The sequence below is a fragment of the Hyperoodon ampullatus genome, assembly GCF_949752795.1.
Source record: "Hyperoodon ampullatus genome assembly, chromosome: 8".
In the NCBI taxonomy this organism is placed as follows: Eukaryota; Metazoa; Chordata; class Mammalia; order Artiodactyla; family Ziphiidae; genus Hyperoodon; species Hyperoodon ampullatus.
In genome coordinates, this window is record NC_136921.1 from 58217086 (window position 1) to 58236289 (window position 19204).

At 32.5% G+C, this 19204-nt stretch overlaps 1 protein-coding gene across 1 annotated transcript in view; it reads right to left on the minus strand.

The window, feature by feature from the left end:
* Nucleotides 1–19204, minus strand: part of LRP1B (LDL receptor related protein 1B) — a gene marked incomplete at both ends in the record, with an annotated part of 1860945 nt that overhangs the window by 210312 nt on the left and 1631429 nt on the right. The window contains 2 exons of the mRNA XM_079710778.1: nt 546–734; nt 16069–16268. Coding sequence (XP_079566904.1) covers nt 546–734; nt 16069–16268 — 389 coding nt within the window. The remainder of the gene's footprint in view (nt 1–545; nt 735–16068; nt 16269–19204) is intronic.

Consider the following 19204-nt stretch of genomic DNA (forward strand, 5'->3'; position numbering starts at 1 on the left):
TTTTGGATGAGTATATACACAGGTTTAAAAATATAAATGTAAAATAAAATAATGAAATGATGATCACATGTAATAGTATAGTGGGTAGCAAAATAATCAAAACTTTATTCCATATGGCCTGATAGAATTCCTACTAGATGTATGCTTAAGCAAACTTGATACAGTTCTCATTTTTAGAGCCTTAGAGCTACATAAATATAGTTCTTTTCACCTAGCAGTCCAGAAACTAGGATCCTATAACTATTTTGTAAATAAATGATTTCAAGAATGCAGTCTTCACTTCTCCAACTACATGTATTAATGTCATTTCAGGTTAATATGATTTCAACAAATCAGTAATTCTTGTACTATTATTGAGCTTCTAACCATATCCCTTAATAGCAGTATTTGATATCAAATGAATTTATTCTATACAATTATGCTAAGCAGTCAAATCTGGTAATCTTTCTCAAAAATAAATTTACACTTAACCTTAAAGGAAACAAAAATGGAATGTTACTAAAAGATGTTGATGCACTTAAGGAAATCATGGAAAGAATAATTACCATCAGGTTGTCTATAAGAATGATACACCTGGAGATCTGTGATGGCATGCCATGAGTTAATCAGTGAGAGTCTGTCTGCTCCCGAGGTTTTATGGGCACGGCTGAGTGACTTGGTTTTCCCATCAGTCCAGTAGATGTAGTCTTCAAACAATGTTAGTGCAATCACCCCTGGAATATCTTGATTAGGGACTGTAATAGGAGATGGTAAGATTAATGTTCAGTCTTGGAAGACTGCCAGTTAAAATATTCAATACTACATGGGCTGACAGATACAACTGCTATAGAACTTCGTGTGAATAATTGCTGTGACAACCTGTCAGGCCGGCAAGGTTCTTTATTACCGGTTAAGAGAATGCAGGATCTGGCGCAGGAGGTTGCTTTGCTCAGATTTAGATTGGTTCAACCACTGGGAAGAAAATGAATTCAATCCTGCTTACAAGTAATGGCTGCTTCACCAGAAACAAATAACATCTAACATTTAAAACTTATATATATATGTATATCCCCATCAGTTGTTTCTAACTTATATCCTCCTTAAATCCACAGGTCATTGTACTGCTTTCTCCCACTTTTAAATGGATTAAATTACATATCCAGGATGAAATGTCTATCTACCTGGAGATAGAGTGACTGTAAGACTACTAGTAACCAATTTAGTCACTGAGATTTTATGAGTATTTTTGCTTGCAAAATAAGCTGGGATAGGGATGGAGAAATATAAATGTGACAAATAACAATGCATCATGCAGACTTAACAATTATAAAACTGCTTTGTTGCAGATTAAAATTGTTTTATAATTATACATTCATTAGAGGACTAGGTTTAAATGCAAACAGTAGATTGAGCTTCACAAATGTCAATTTTTCTTTCAAGAGATTCCAGGGTCCTATCTGGTAAATAAGATGTAATAAATTTGTTTGGTGGTTTGGAGTTAAATAATTTTAAAATGTGATAGAGGGTTCTTCAGTTTTTTTTAAAAAAAGCAATAAATAAAGAAAATTGAAATTCCCTAATTTGCACAAACATTCCAATATATTTCTCTATATAAATTTTTAGATCTACTTTTAGAAATTCTGCAAAATGTTCGTTAATGAGAAAAGGTACTATAATTCAGGTAATATGTACTTTATTATATATTAGACCATAATGACAGAATTTATGTTTGGCTTATTCCTCATTCAGTAGTAACTGAAAAACTATCAAAACTTAAAATATAATTCATTTTTTCTAGGGAGGTTTACAGCCTATTTTTAAGATGCTGGGTAAATTTATATTGTTAACTAGAAGTAGAAATTTTAAATCTACCAATTTGTTATTTTTACTCAGATGGGCCAAATGTGATCAGAGAATTCACTATGACTCAGAAAATACAGATATAAAAGAGTTAAGACTTCTTCAAATGGGTGACACTTTAAGCCATTGACTACTATAAAATAATGTAGTGTCTAGCCAGAAATCCATCTCAGAAGAGATACTATGCATATGAAGGATATAAAAAAATCAAGAAAAATCCAGATGTGCACACTTTTGATGCAGATACTCAAACTGAATTATCCGTGTAATTCCCAGATATGGAGCCCATTGCCACAATGATAAGTAGAACTGAATAAAGAAAGATGAAAAGTAGGACATTTTACCAGAATGAATCATGTCTGAGTTATTATGCAAACTATGCCCACTCTCCCCCTTTGGCTATATAAATTCATTCCAGAAAGATAAACAAATGTGGCAAAATGTTAACAATTGGGTGACTCTTGGTAATAGGTGATCATTACAGCAATCTTTCAACATGTGTGTATGTTTGAAACTTTTCAAAATAAAATAAAAATTCTCAGAAAAAATTGAAAGTCTCAGAAACATTCAACTCAGATTTCCTTAGATGCCAAGCAAGTAATTACATCATTAAATAGGGATTCAAAAATTAATCATCACTTTAAAATAATGTCAGTCCACCGGAGATTCAATTAACTTCTGTACAAAAAGTGAAGTTATTGTAAGAACTTGTCTATTAGCATCTCAAAAATAGCACAGTCTGTTGAACTATTCAATAACTAGAGCTGACATTTATTCAGCCCATGGGTGCCAGAAAGTAGGCCCTTGGCTCTAATGGGTGGGGGAGGCCATTCTGGTCCCAGAAGGAAGAATTATCAGGCCCACATATCGATAGTTCTGAGATTGAGAAACCCCATAGTAACGTATCAACTTTGTACACCTATTTAATACTCAAAACAACTCTATCATGAAACAGTTGACCTCACTTTCAGATAAGAAAACTAAAATTTGGAAAACAAGTAATGTGACCAGAGAGGACAGAAAAAACTAGTAAATGAAGATGCTGATATTTGAATCTAAATCGGATGTGCTGGCTGTTGAGTTCTTTGCCACTTTACCTACTAGCCTTTAAGAAAGCCATCCTAGTAAGGTAAAGTGTGGTTATGGACTGAATTGTGTCCCCTCAAAATTCATATGTTGAAGCCCTAGACCCCAATATACCTGTATTTAAAGATAGGGCCTTTAAAGAAGTAAGTAAGGTTAAATTAAGGTCTTCAGAGTGGGACCTTAATCCAATATAACTTCTCTTAGAAGAAGAGAGGGACACCAGGGGTGTGCACATACAGAGAAATGGCCAGGTAAAGGCACAGCAAGAAGACAGCTATCTACAAGCCAAAGGGAGAGGCCTCAGGCAAATCCAAATCTGCAAACATCTTGATCTGGGACTTCCAGCTTCCAGGACTAAGAAAATACATTTCGGCTGTTTAATCCTCCAAGTTTGTGGTAGCCTTAGCAAACTAATACAAGTATATAAAACAATGGGACTAATTTCATAAGCTCCATGTGAAAATCATTTTATTTAATTACTTGAATGCAATTACACTGTATATGATCTTCAGACATGAGACAATTTAAGCACAGGGCCAGTTTGCTATCTCTAAGTTTGTAGTGATAGGCCACCAGAAACCCTCTGTTATCAGGTAATCAATGTAAGCGTATAGAGATCAGAAAAATGAACTCTTATTTTTGGCACATAGCTGGATGTACAAAGAATGTAGAAAAGTCAGGTTAAAGTGAAGAAAAGTAGTCCATTTTCCCAGGAATTGAATCTGTTTGATTCAATTCCTTATTTGATACTGACAAAGAAAAACAGAACTAACACTAGTATCTTTATACAAGCCTATTCCAAGCCCATTCATTTGGTAAACATACTTATTTCCCAAACAGCAAGCATCAAACACAACCAGCAGAGTATTCCTTCTAGAGAAAAGAAATGAAGTAAAAACACTAACTATGTTAACCAAAAGAAATCTAGTCTCATACATCTGTAACACTATAGTGGCTCCAACAAGCTACTCTCTAAGAGATAGTGACGTGTTCCCTAACACCACAACCAATGCCAATAAAAATCAAGTAAAATGAAAGAGAGCAAAACAAACAAACAAACAAGAATCTTTACATATTGCCTTTTATGGGGTTTGACTCATAACTTGGCAGTATGCCTCATTTCCTCTTTAGGACCTAAAATCTCCTTATGAGAGTTATTTGACTATCTGCTTAAGTTTCTGTGAAAAAACTGGTATATGGTAACTGATAAATGATAAGTATAAATGAATGAATGCTGTGTTCATTTTTCCATCAACACAAAGAGTTCAACCTACATTGGGAGTAAATGAGATGTTCCGAGCCAAAGCATTATATATTTTGGTATGGGAAACGTTCCTGATTCAGAAGGAGAAAAATATAATTGCTTATTTTTGGTTGTATCTCTATTTATATACTTATTTTCACCTTATAGATATGTGTATATATGTACATCTATATGTGTGTGTATATACACATGCGTGCATGTATTAGGTATGTGTGTATATGTAACATAACTGTAATATATATATGCATAATATATACATACATGTATTATATATACATACATATAATACAGAGCAACAAAAAATATTAATCTTGCGATGTAATTTGGCAGTTAGTGGAGCTGACAAAATAGACAAAATATATATATATAATATAAACATGAAATGTGATGGTATATGTGAGAAATATTTAACACACAAATTCTTACTAAGACATGGTTGAGTTTATGGAAAAAGTAGTCAATGTTTTCTCAGAATGATAATGGTTATCCTTTTTTAAGAGGAAAATAATATGGCCCCCTGTTATACATAAGACTGCCTTTGTTTGATTAAAAGAAAAATGCAAAAAATGAATGTAGGGAAACTTTCATTTTACAGGTATTCAGTAGACATACAAAAATGACACTAAAAACAGAACAGTTGTGTGGGCTGCAGTTTAACAGGTACTTATTATATATTTAAAACCTATTTTAAAGATGCTTTCTGTAGTTAGGCCTCTATTCTGTACAACAGTGGTATTTATTGTACTATTTCCAGCATTCCACTCAAGCACTAGGCTCCTAATTTTTATTTCAGAGACTATATGTATCAGAAGAAAGGAGTTGATATTTGGCAAAAAATAAATCAAAGAAATACTCCTTTGTGGAGTTTTTCTCTTTTAGTCAAGTGGGATGCTACCCTGGTAAGGTTCCTAGTAATTATGATAAATAGAAAAAGTGGAAATCCAGAATATGCTTTCAGCTTAACTGCTGCCTCACAGTTAGAGATACTCTATTACAATACTCTTGATTATTCATTTTTGGGGATATCATTTATCATGCTAAACAAGTACATTCCTGGATAATACCAATCCAATTGTATATTTGGGACTAACCTAGTTTAAATACTTAAGAACAAAATGCACCAATGACGTAATACTCATCTTTTGTTGAGTTAAAATCTTATAGTTGGTGTTTTGGGTAAGATATTACATTGGGATAATGGCAGATTCAACATAGCTTTGCCCAGTGGGTTAGTACTTAAATAGAAATTTTACTACTAATGCCATATTTTTTTCTGATTTTTCTCAAAGATTTACTTCAAGGATGTAAATGTCATTTAAAAATATTATATGGAACAATTTTTAATTTTGTTATTTAAAAATTATTATAAATATTTCAAAAGAACAAAGTTCAACCACCAAATTCAGTAGTTATTTTTATTAAGGAATCAAGATAAGAATAACTTGAATATTGATTTTTTTTCTTTTAGTTATAAAGAATTTATGTATTGTTTGGAACACCTGAATGATCCAGTAAAGTCAACCAGACCCTCACTCTACGGCTGACAGTTTGGAAACAATCTCCTAAAACTTTAAAGTTAATAAGCATATCAAATAAAATATTAAATTCTATCATCTTTTGATTTTTAATATATTTTAAGACTCTCCCATTTTTCTTATTCTTGGTGTCATTGTCCCACGTAGTCTCACTTTCCCTCACACCTGAAAAATTGCAAAATTAGTCTAATTTTTCTCATTGCTTTTAAACTCTTCCAATCTTTTTTTTGTATCAGCCAAGCTTCCTGTAGTAAACAGAGAACATGTTGTTAAATGATAATTGAAAAGAATTTAAAAGAAGTCAGTCTTATGTACGCAAGTGGTTATATTATTTTTCTCTTAATTATTTACAGAGGTGTGGCTAAGGAATCAATGAGAAAGTTCTTTCCTAGATCTGATACCAGAAGCTGGTGAAAGCTGTAGCTAAGGAAAAAGAGCCACCTACGAAAAGCAGATGACGTTTGGTGGAGGAACTCAGCCACTGCTAAACCACTGTAGTTGGTCATGGAGGGAAAGGGGATAAATAAATATTCTGGCCTCTTTCTTCCTCCATTATCTAATCTCCTGCCAATGTTTCCCATGGTTTAAATCCAATCTGAGGCTGGAAGGTAAAAGAGCCAGGATGATGCAGTCCACAGAAGTCCGCCTTCTAGCATACAGAGCATGGCAAAGAGGCAAAGATAGAATAACTAGAGCTCCCTCCAGTAAATATTTCCAATATTTTTTCTGTCTCGCATCTCTCTTCCTTGATCAAAAACCACCAATGACAGCCATTTCCTAGGCAGTACTGTGCAAACTATTTAGCCTGACTGAAACATCTGTCTTCAGAAGAGAAGATCAGGATCCTCGCTAATCCTCTATTCTGAAAGACCTTGACACTAACAATTTTCCCTGGTATCTTTCTAGAAGTCTAATTTACAATAAGGTATGTAGAGAAGCCAGGAATTAAAGTAGTAGATCATGAAAACCAAAAAGGAAGATATAAAACAAAGAAAAACAATTAGCATTCAAAAAATGAGGTGAGATTAATCAAAGGCTACAAAAGGAGTGTAACAGATGATAAAATTAGATGATGGAAGAAAGTGATCTAACATGTCAAGAAAGTGGAAGATTCATGACAGTGGTGAGTACGTGGGTGAATAACGGTTTCTAGTTTATAGAGAGTAATGGAGAAGAGTGGGTGGAGGGGAAAATGGCCATAGTATACTAATTTCCAGAGAATGACTGCTGAGTCAGTAGCTTTAGTTACAAACGCCCCATCAAAAAGAGTATGCTTTATGTAACGTTAGGGCCAAGAACATTTGTTCTTTGTCCGTAATTGGGCATCCCCTTCAGTGTTAGTGTTTGCAGAAGATTTTTTAAAAATAATTATTTCCTCAGAACCATCTACAACAGGGTACAAAATATTCCATTTAACAGTTGCCTACATGAACATTTTTTCCTGCCTACTCTTTAATACAACCCTGCTTAATGGAAACAGTACAAATAAAATTTCAGGCAAATGGATCCAAAATCCATTGTTCAAAATCAATAGAAACATTATCAAATGGTAGAAACACTAAGAATAGTCAACATCACCAAACATGATAATAAAATGTTCAAAACTTATTTTTTCCAATAAAAAATATGATCTTTCAAAAAGTTCATCCACCACTGAAACCTTGAAGAGGAGGAAAAATAAAGGTCTTCCATTCAGCATATGTCAGAGTACAAAGCAGATATGAGTTGGTGCTACTTGAGCGTCTATTATATGAGGCTGCCTTTGGAATAATGACACTCATCAAATGTCCAGACAAAAGTTACATGTCCTTCCTTAATGCAGTAGTTTACATTGGGACACTTAAATGTGAAACTTTTTGAAATAAATGTAATGTATGATGGCAAAATATAGAAATTATTTAGGGCTCTTCTTTAAATTAAAGCCATTATTAAAAGGCAGAAGGCATCCTTTGCCTACACTTTTCTGGTATTCCTTGCCTTTTTTTGTCTACCTTGTAGACAAATCATATACACACTCTACATAGATAAGGAATATTCAATTTCATATAATTTAATCCCTTCCCTTCTCTCACATATCTTTAAATTATTCATAATATAAGGTCATATATGGCCACTTTCATATTTAGTATCTAAAAAGAGTATTTCTGCTAATGAATAGGAGGATTTATAAGTTTACAATGTAAATTATAGTTCATTTACTTTGAAAACTAGACTGTGCCTATAAATATCGTCTCTTGATGATGACGCTGCTCTTCAATCTCTGAAGTAAACAAAACAACACTGTTTCATGCACTTGGTAAAGATATATTCCAGTTGCTTTGAAACTCTCTGGACTTTTCTACTGGTGATACAAACCTTCATAGATACTTGGAAATGTATTTTCAGAGCTGACCATCAGTACTAAATATAAGTTATGACATTCTACATACATATGCATTAGGAATGTGTTTGTTAGAGCGTCCTAATGAAAGCTGAAGACCTGGAAAAGCCCTTTGCCTTTGGAACAGATATCAAGTAGAGCCATTTACATGAATTTAGTATCTGGTCGTCCCACATTCCTATAATTATAAATATGCTTCTAGAATAAAAACAGAAAAGAGTGTAACATATTACAAGCATTTTCAAATGTGTTCTAGTTGTCCTAGGAATAACCAGGGATAAGTGAGCGAATTGATTGAACAGTCCTCCTCTCCCCCAGTTCCAACCTCAGTCAATTCCTTTAAGAAATGTTAAAAAATCACTGACTGATTAGAAGTCCTATTTTGTGGGTAAGAACTTTGAACTATAGGGTGGCAAAGCAACTTGCCTAAATTAGAGAGTAACCTAACCAAAAACTAAAGCTACTAATTCCCAATGCTGCACCATGTCATATTTGGGACGGAAAACACTGTTGAAAGTGGCTGAAAACTCATATTAGGGTAAAACTTTAAATTTATATTTTAAAAAGTCTATGGAACGCATGTGACATTTGCAAAATAATAACCTGTTTACACATATATACAATTTAACGTAACATGTTCTATTCAAGGGACAAAAATAAAAGATATGATTGACACTGAAATTCTAAAACTTTTCAGAAATGGCAGTTAATTTCAATTTATTTGACTGGTTCAGGAACATTTCTATAGTAACTGAATTTTATTTTGCTCCCTTCCATTAACTTTTATTGTATTGTAAACAGCAGCACATCAACACCGTTAGCATAAAATAGCCTGTGAAGGCAACTGTTTGTAACAGACTGTGAATGATAGGAAATTTTTTTTCAAAAGTACTAAAATGCAATATCTTACCAAGAAAGAAACACTCTAGAATATTGTAAAATTGGATGGTGGTGTTTATTAGATTCTCTCTCTTTTTTCAGTGGGCTTTGGTGGATATTTACATTTTCTAAAGACCTAAATGCAACAGCTACTGACTTTCAGGATATATGAGCACAAAGTACTCCCTTTGTCTTTTTCAGTGTGTTTTTCCCCCTCAGAACAAAACCCGTTAAATATATTTTTGCTATTTCACCAGTAGCACGCTGAGATCTGGATTCTTTTCCCAACATTGATTAGATGATCACTGCATGGGTTATGATTTGGATTTTAAATCCAAGCACAGAACTGCCTCCTCACAACACAAACTAGATTCCCAGAGCAATAAACAAACTAAAGTGTTGGACTGTCAATACAATACAGACACTTCAATATGAGTATCTTCAGGTCTAGGAGTATAGAAACAAATGAAGAGTCATAGTCAACATAATAGCATGAAACTTTAAAGAATTTTTCCACCAAATAAAAGTTCAGTGATAAGCTATAGTTTAGAATCATACCCAATTATTACTTTTCTGAGAAATTAGCAGTTATGAGTGTATATTTTTCCTGTGTGCTGGATAAAATATGTACATGGCCGACTGATTTAACACAAGGTTAAATCATTCAGTGACTCAAAGAATATTCTGAAAAAAAAGTACTAGAAGAAATAAATTTTAAAACTCAAGGTCAAGCAATGTTTTTCTTAGTCACCCTTTTGTTATTACAGTTTACACAGTATTTTCAGTCTTTCTGTCAAAAAACTACCTCTCTATCTCAAGTTCAATGGCAATTCACAAAAAAATGAGGAAAAATAAATCTGAATTTATGTGCTTTGAACAAGCAGTCAGAATGAAATTGTGATCTAAATATAATTTTATGGTATTTAATTTTCTTTTCTTTAAATGGAAAACAAAATCTCTAAGTTAAGGAAGATATGCAGAGTTAGGGCTGAAATTTTTCTCAGAAATGTCTATAAAATGTAACCTATTTTATAAACATTTCATTAGAGAAGGCTATACTTTCAGGATGCATAAAATTAATGACAAAGGATCTTTGCTGTGTTCAAATTTCAGGAATTCTGTGACATAAATTTTCAAATAAGATTAGAAGTTTTCCCATAGGCAGGAGATAAAGTTAGTTTGGAAAGAGCAAACAGAAATATCGAAATGTCCCACTAAAGGAAGGTGTACATTTTTAAGCAACATGATTGTTCTCGTCACACCTTCAAATAAACACACACACAAAAAAACCTGGATTTAATGAGAATATACTCTCTTATTTACAGTAATTATATTCTAATGGGTTAAGTTTTTGTTTATTTCTCATATATTTTGCAATTTATCTATGTCTACTATTTACATTAATCTGAAAAAATTCAAGTATGGATATACCTTTATATATATAGGTGTGTGTTTATGCTATAACTGTTGCTATTAGAAACTATAACAAGCAGACAGAAAATCTTCAGTTAGTCATCTTTTCAAAAACAAGGGGGCCTTGTGGAGAATGGAACAGGCTTTGGAACCAGTTAGATCTGGGTTCAGATTCTAACTATGAGCTATTTGACTTTGGACGAATTATTTAATCTCTTTAAACTTATTTCCTTGTTGCAAAATGGCTTTAATGACACATCTCATAGTGTTCACTGATGGAATGGCTAAAAAAGCATGTATTGCATCAAGCAGTTTCTTGAACACAGTAGGCTTCTAATAAAAGTATGCATTTATAAGGGGATGGTTCCACTTCTTGGAACCACAGTATTAAGCTAAGAAAATTTCCACTGAAAGCCAATAATAATAATAAATCATACAAGAAAAACATCTAATACAACATCATGCTCAAGAACATATGTTTTCTTCTCTCTTATTGATTTGGTAAGTTCACAAGTACTCAACTTTAAAAGATATTAATAACTTTTGCAGTAATAATCAGGGAGAACTGAGGACTGGATAGGCTATTTGAGATTTTAATTAAGGAAATAAATCTGTTTATTACAGATTTTCAACCCCTCACAGGCTTAAATTGGAGACTAACCTGAAATTAAAACTTTGGGATTTGGCAAAAATTCTAAAGTGATCCACCTAACTGGGAGACTTAGAATTTTAGTTCTGGAATTCCCCTTTGATGCCATTTTTTCCAATACCTTTATTTCTATGGATGAGGCAACTGAGACCCAGTGAAGCTACACATACATTTCAGGGTGAAAAAGCTTTCTAACAGTGGATCCCACCCCAACCCACCCTCATCCTTAGGTTCCCCAAGGTTCTTTTAAGATGCTAAGGGTTTTCTTTCTCCAGTCTGAGAAGATCCTTTTACTCAAAGATTTGTGCTCCAACAAAGTTTTAGAACTTCTTATCCAACATCAAAGCCTAAAATTCTCTGAGGAGGATTGTGGTTTGGGGGTGGTAAGAAATCAGTCCCAAAAATATAGGCCTACAAGAAGAATATTATTATTTAGAATCATTGTGTTTAGAATATATTTAGAATCATTCTGTTTCTGTATAAAGACAGATTTAAACTTAAAAACTGAGCATTTCAATCTGGAGAACACTTTGAAATGCCAAGTTTCTCACTGGACCTATTTTATATCTCAAGGAATAGTAGGAGGAGAGAGATTCATCCATTTGCAATCTTTCTTCTAGGTAAATTATCAGGTATTCAGAAAGGCTTTTTAGGGAAATATATGATAAAGAATTTTTAACCATATCCTTAGAATTTCTTTGATGTTGACCCTTTTGTTAAATAAATGTACCTCTCACCAAGCTTTTCAAGAAGGATCTCTAAGCTATGTTTAGTTTGGTACTTTTTATTTCTTTAAAAAATGTACAAATATATTTGAAATTCATAAGTTACCCAAACTGTGAGTTATTTCCCCCTGGCTAAGTAGATAATAATATAAATCATTCACAATATTTGCAGCTCAACCACCAAGATTTCTGCTGTTTTAAGTTTACAGATCCTTCCTCTTTATTCTGCTAAATAACTATTGAATGTAACACTTTATCCCCATTCCCACAGCTATAATCACTTCAAGTGTTTTCTCCTAAAATATTTTAACAGCCTCTAAATTGGTTGCCCTTCCAGGGTCTTTCATTTTCCATGCTGTTGTCAAATCTAATAATAGCACTCTATCAACTAAATGCCATCAATGTCTCCCTATGACCTATAGGATAAATTCCAAATTACTTAACATACAAGACCTGCCACAATCTGGCCTCAATTTGCCCTTGTTCATCTAGTGTCATTATCTTCCTCTTACACAACTTGCAGTTTACAAATTGTGTAAACCCCATACTGTTTTAAGACTCTATTACATTTTTGCACACGCTATTCCCTCTGTGTGATGAATCCTTCCTTCATTTCCTCATATGGAGAGCTTGTCCTACATCTTTCAGATTTTTCAAAGATCCCATCACTTCACCAAACACTTCCCTAATCCAGTCTGCATTTTGGCAATACTGTACATATACCGCTAACACCAATCTAATTCATATTTTTACCTTCATATCAGTCTCTTCCCCCCACTAAACTATAGGTGCTTTGAAGGCAGGGACTTATTCAGCTTTGTAACCCCAGGGCCTCACATAATGCATGGCACAGAAAAAGACAACAGTAAATGTTTGTTGAATGAATGAAGGAATGAATGGGCAGATCTAAAAAAAAGAAATCAGAGAAATTTAAAAAATGAACAATGAAACTGTGATTTAACTGTCTCTCTCAGTTATCCAGTAGTACGCATACTATTCTACAGTATTATTATATCATATTATTATATAATTATTGGAGTAAAAACCAGTAGAATAATATACACAGGCATTAGAGAAAGATTCATGTAACTAAGATTGCACCTAAATGTTCCCAAGATAGCAATTGACTAATTCTCTTTTTTTTAAATTTTACGATGTAGTGCTTGGACTTGTTAAGAAGGTGGGTTGGGGTAGAAGAGGTAGCAGAGAAAGACGGATGTAAATTCTCAAGCAAATTGCCAGTTATATGTCCCTCAGAGGTAATCTGATCTATCGTTTAGGGCACAGAATTCAGAACTTTTAGAAATTCTTAGGCTGGGCAAGTAATAAAATAATGCTTCATTTATGGAAATGCTGTATGGTTTAAACCACAACATGTTTGGGGGAAAAAACCTTCTAAACTGTAAAGTGATACTCATGGTTTAGTTTTTCTCATTAAACTTTGACTTATTAAAAGAAAAACGTAATTCTGAAATTTTCATACACCCTTTATACTCTCAGATTACTGTGTCATGACTGGCTTATCCCATTCTTTTGATGAGCTCTGGCTCTAGTTTTAATAAAAAGAATAAATGAGAACAATAATACTAGTCTGGTTAAGAGAGAAGAGACGTCAGTGGACAAAAGTTACTAATGTTATAAAAGTCTCATTTTCCACCTCCAAATATGTAACTAGAAAACCACAGTTTTTTTATGTCTTTATGGGGACAATGCAAGGAGTAGAAAAATCCTATTCCTCTTTACAGACGTCGCAAATGAATGACTCTTTTTTCATTGGTTGTGAAATTGGCATAACTCAGGCTGTGTACAGTTAGTAGCTCATTAGTAACTACCAGGTAATTACTGGCTTGAATTCAGATATTGGCAGATGCCTAATAAGACACTTAGTGAATTTTTCATTAGTCTTTCTGAAAAAGCCTTCAGGAGAAAATATTTCTGAAGGCAGGAACTCTTTTACTTTCCTTTTCTCCCCTCTTGAGCCTCAAAGTATTTTCAAAAATCAGATTTTTAAATGTTAATAACATCATACCTGAATATCTTTCAGCCAAATATTTTACTCTTCAGTAAATTTAGTTTCACTTCTCCTTGCTATCTATGTCCATCTAACTAAAGTCATCACCAGTACTGTGATTGAAAGACACTTCATTTACATGCATTTAATTTTGTATTAAGTTTTCAAAGCATTAGTCATCCACATATCTGACATAATTTTAAAATAATGGGGAGGGGATGGAATCAATAGTTTCTAATAGACATTTTTAACTAGTTTTTGTTATTCAAACAAAAGGCTCAAACAAAAATAGGCAAATATTTGATGCTAGAATATATTTTAAATATTCACCTATCTAACCAAAAATTGTTTAAATTTTATTGTACAGTGAAATCTTAGCACAAAGTAATACATTCACAACAACTTAGCATGCTAAAAATACATGCTAAAAATGGTTATGTGGGGAAAATACTGATTGCTACAATAAAACTCAATTATATCATCTACAAAAGTTGCAGAACATTTCATTATTGATTCGTCAAAGGAGATATAACTGCTGAATGCTAAGTGTAATTTTGATTTGTCAATATTGCTTTTGCTGTAATTAAAACCCTAAAGTGATCTTTAAATAACTCTTCATTCCAATTGCATCCTGATGAGTTTATCTCTATAACTGGAATGCCAACACCTAAATAAGTGACTCATCCGACACTTGTTATACTTCAATGTTCCCACCCTTAAAAAAGCACCTCTAAAAGCTTTCTGTTGGCATTTTTAGTTAGAAAGACATATTTATTTAAACAACAACTGAGAGAAACTTGGGCAGAGTTATGGAGTGATGTGACTTCAGTGATGTATACCTCCTTTATTATTTATTTTTTAAATTTATTTTTATTTAGGTATACTTGATTTACAATATTATGTTAGTTTCAGGTGTACAACACAGTGATTCAATAGTTTAATAGATTATACTCCATTTAAAATTGTTATAAAATTTTGACTATATTCCCTGTGCTGTAAAAATATATCCTTGTAGCTGTTTTATTTTATACATAGGAGTTTGTACCTCTTTATCCCCTAATTCCACTTGCCCCTTCCCACTGCTAGTTTTTAATTTTTTAAAATTCAGTGGCTTCATTCTTCTCTACACTGGCATACATTTGAAGGGTTCCACCTGACAGGATTAAATTATCAATAATTCTCTCTTCCTTGCCATTTCACCTCTTTCCTTCTTCCAGGGGTTTTGATCTAAGCTTACTGCCAGAGAAGAAAGCAATCTCTTAAGCTAAGCCATACAAATGTATGGCTTTATTTGGGATCTCTCAGTGAAACTTTACAGTACTCTCAGTACTTTACAAGATATTTGAAGATGAAAACACCTAATAACAAAGGTGACATTAGGTCACTACAGATCAATAAAAATTTGTTCCTCTTCTTCATTCTGGGAAAAATCTAATCTTTAAAAAGCTACCTGCATCTAAAATATTTTGAGTGTTCATGAATTGTTTGTGGTTTCTGTTATATTCATGTCATCTTCACCTGGATCCCATTCTTTTTTATTATGTCCTTCTCCTTTGCTCTTGTTAATTCCCTCATCCTCAGCTATGTTTTCCTCTAAGACTTTTTGCCCATCCCTAATTCTAGCATTACCTCCCTCATATCAAATTTCTTCCTTCATTTGTTTTATATTTAGAGTCTTATAATCTACTCAGTTATAAAAAATAGAAAAATAAAGTACCTATAGAATTTATATTCAAATAATTTCCTAAACGTTACTCTAATTTGAAAGCTGTTTTTCATGTTACTTTTTGTTGATGTTGTTGATTAGATAACAATAAATTTAATCATGTATGTAGTCTAACTGATAAGTTTTAAATATTACTTCACTGTCTTTAAAGAATTATACTTCCCGTTAGTATTTAAAAAAAGAAACCTATCAGATTGCAATAATGACCTTATTTTTATAAGCAAATATTGTTTCAGTTCAATTAGGATATACGTATATATTAACTTATAAAAATATCATTCATTTACTATAAAAACTATTTAGAAAAGTACAATTAGAGAAAATATTGACAATGTCAAAGTGATTTTTATGTATGACTATAGAAGTTCTGAATAAATATATCTAATTCTTATTTACCAATGTTGTCACAAAGGAATATAATAATGTAATCTTAAATTAAGAAATGTATTTGATGAAAGTATATAAAATAAATAAATAAATATATATATATATATTTTTTTTTCCTAAATGAATATTTTATGCACTGGTGAAATACTGAATCATTTGTGCTATGGGACCAACCTTTGTGTCTGTGAGATCCATCCATGTTGCTAAATTCAATATGATTTTCATCAGCCCAGTAGAGTCTATGGTTGACATAATCTATTGTTAGTGCCATAGGTCTAGAAATCTTGGTTTCTATGACAACACTCTGATTGGTTCCATCCATTCCAACACGTCCAATGTGAGGATACTCACAGCAGTCAATCCAATACAAATACCTAGAAAAGAAAATCAATAGCCACGTTGTTTACAAACACTCAGGGAGTAAAACATCTTACAGTATTTCTCTTATTTGCTTAGCTATTCCCAAATTAATTCTTGTATCTCTCTAAATTGCAGCTTGTAAGAAGCATACTTCAATGCAAACTTTTCTTATGCTTTTTTTTTAAAACATGTAGCACACTTTGAAATATCCATATAATTTTAAACATATGTTTCCTTTAGTATACAACTCATATGTATATAACATTTCTGCAAGTGTTAAAAAATAATAGATGCCCAAAACTAAAGAGGTAAACCTTCAAAATGTATCTATAATGTCAGAGGAATAAAACTATCTAAATATGTTTTTTCTTTTGTATTTTACCTATGAAAAATTCAGAATGAATTATGGAGAAGTACATTATATTTTCTTGAATGTTCATTGTTCAGTGTGGTAGCCACTAGCCAATTGTGACTCTTTAAATTTAAGTTAATTAAAATCATATAAAATTAAGTGAATTCCAAAAGTGAAAAATAATTTCCTCCATTAAATCTGCAGTACTATTAACAAAGTACTGCAGATTCTTAGAGGTGAATAGTGATGTTTTTGAGGTCATTAAGTAAATTATGAATTTCAAATGATCTGAGCTCCATGTAATAGCAAATATCTTTTCTTTGTATTCTGAACATTTTATTTGGCTAATCTTATCATCATCTTGAACCAAGATACCACGAAGAAGAGGAAGAGCATATTTCATGGAGTCCAACATCTGTTACATCACTCCCAATAAGTTCACTGAGAGTTTGAGGCCTGAAATCCTCACCCTGACACTCAAATTCTTCATTATTAGACACAGACTTTTCCAATTTACTTCCCACTATTGAAATTTATGAACTGAGGTCTAGCTGGAGTATTTATAGTCCTACATTTTCACTTTTTTGCTTTTATCGTATCATTTGCCTTGCTCCTGCCTCTTCAATTATACAGATATTATGATTCAGATGTAATTCGTATTGTCCCGTGTTCTCCACAAATTCTTCTCTGATTTGCGTCAGTTCATGTTTTTCAAGGTAGGTTACGAGATTATATATATTTGAGAAGTGGTTTGTTAAGCAAAGTAAGCATCATCTTGTTAATTATAGGATTTTTCAGAGCTTTTAATACGCTATATGATATAATGACTCTCTAAGAGGGAGCTAAAATATCCTTTTTATTACATAGTTTGGGGTAACTACATTTATTTTCCTAGAGCAGTTCACAGAAACACACTTTAGGAAACTGTGCTTTAGCCCCTTCCAGTCTACAGAATTTCTTTATCACATGTATAACTGAACAACACATATATCATGCACATAGGAACCCACAAAGCAGTAATGATGTAGGTTCTCAGGCTTCAGAATCAGAGAACCTAACTCGATAAATCAGTTGGTGGAACATCTCTGATAAACCCCAAAGCTGTGCTTAAGTGGATTGCAAAACATATCTTGAAACAATGATTCACTGAGGCTATAATATGTGTCACACATTGCTTAGTACTGGGAACACACAGGTAAACAGATATGATTTTTGCCATCAAAGATCTCTCAGTGAATACAATAGAGGTGAATGTAAAACACATGAAAAAATTAAAGCATATTATGATAAAATTACTTTACCATGGAGGTACAAAAGAAGGAATGGCAATTTTACCCAGATGGAAAAAAGCATGAAAAATCTTATCTTCATAACTACCTTATAAATTTCTTGATAACAATGATCTTTTATCTCTTTCAGAATTTAGAATAAAGTATAACTTAAAGATTTTAATGCTGCAACAGGTCTTGAAGATCATGTAGTTTCAGGCCTTCATTTCACTGACAAACTGAGACCATAAAATATTATGAGCTTTGTCCTAGTCTGTTATGATAGTGATAAAGCTGGAACAAGGGCTCAGGTCTCTAGATTTATAGACTAGCTTTTTTTAAATGTATTTTTTTATATTTAAGATAAAATTCATATTCCATTAATGGTGTTGTCTAGCTTTTTTTTTTCCTAAGCAACACTATGTAGAGTGTTAAAAGCAAAAAAGGCCTAAAAACATGTCACTTGGGTTCATATTCCAGGTCCACCCATGTGAACTTGGCACTTTAGTTAGCCTCCCCTGAGCCTGGATTTACTCATATGTTCAAAAGTGATAATAATAGTTTCTACTCACAGAGTTCCTGTAAGGATTAAAAGAGAGAACACAGGGAACAAACTTGGAACATTTATGAACATGTAGTTAAGTATTCAGCAAATATTAACTATTATTATTTTACTTGCACTAGCTACAAAATATATGCATTCATATTGGTTTAGTGATAACTGTCTAATAAATTACTTATTGCATCTGGATTGCATGTATGTTATTACATGATTTGCCTGGATTTTATCATGTGTGTTATTACCTGATTTGCCTATTTAAGTACCCATCAATTAGAAGAATATTATAAAAATGTTTTACTGTATTGAAGGAAAGCATAGTTTAACTGTACTCAGTATAAATAAGCCTTCATAAGCACAGTAATTACTGTGCATCTCTCCTTATGGGTAGCTAACTTGCGATGACTAAATTTCATTTCTTTTTCCATACTTAAGCCTCATTACTATACATTTAAGTTTCTCAAAAAGCCCATACTAGACATTCTGGTCATTTTAACATCTAAAATGCAACCTGCCAAATATTATCCAAGTACAAAATTTGTTGTAAATAATTAAAGCTGAAAAATGAAAAGTTCAGTGAAAATGTCAAAAGGAGAGTCTTAAATTTCACCCATATAATATGTAATATTTACCTAAGATCACATACGAAAAATCTCAGCTCCAAATAATAGCTATTCTGTAAGTTATAACCAAGAGTAAACATATAAAAGAATGTCTTCTTGTAACCATAACAACAGGCTTTTGTGATTCCTGAGAATGTCTTTTATAGTT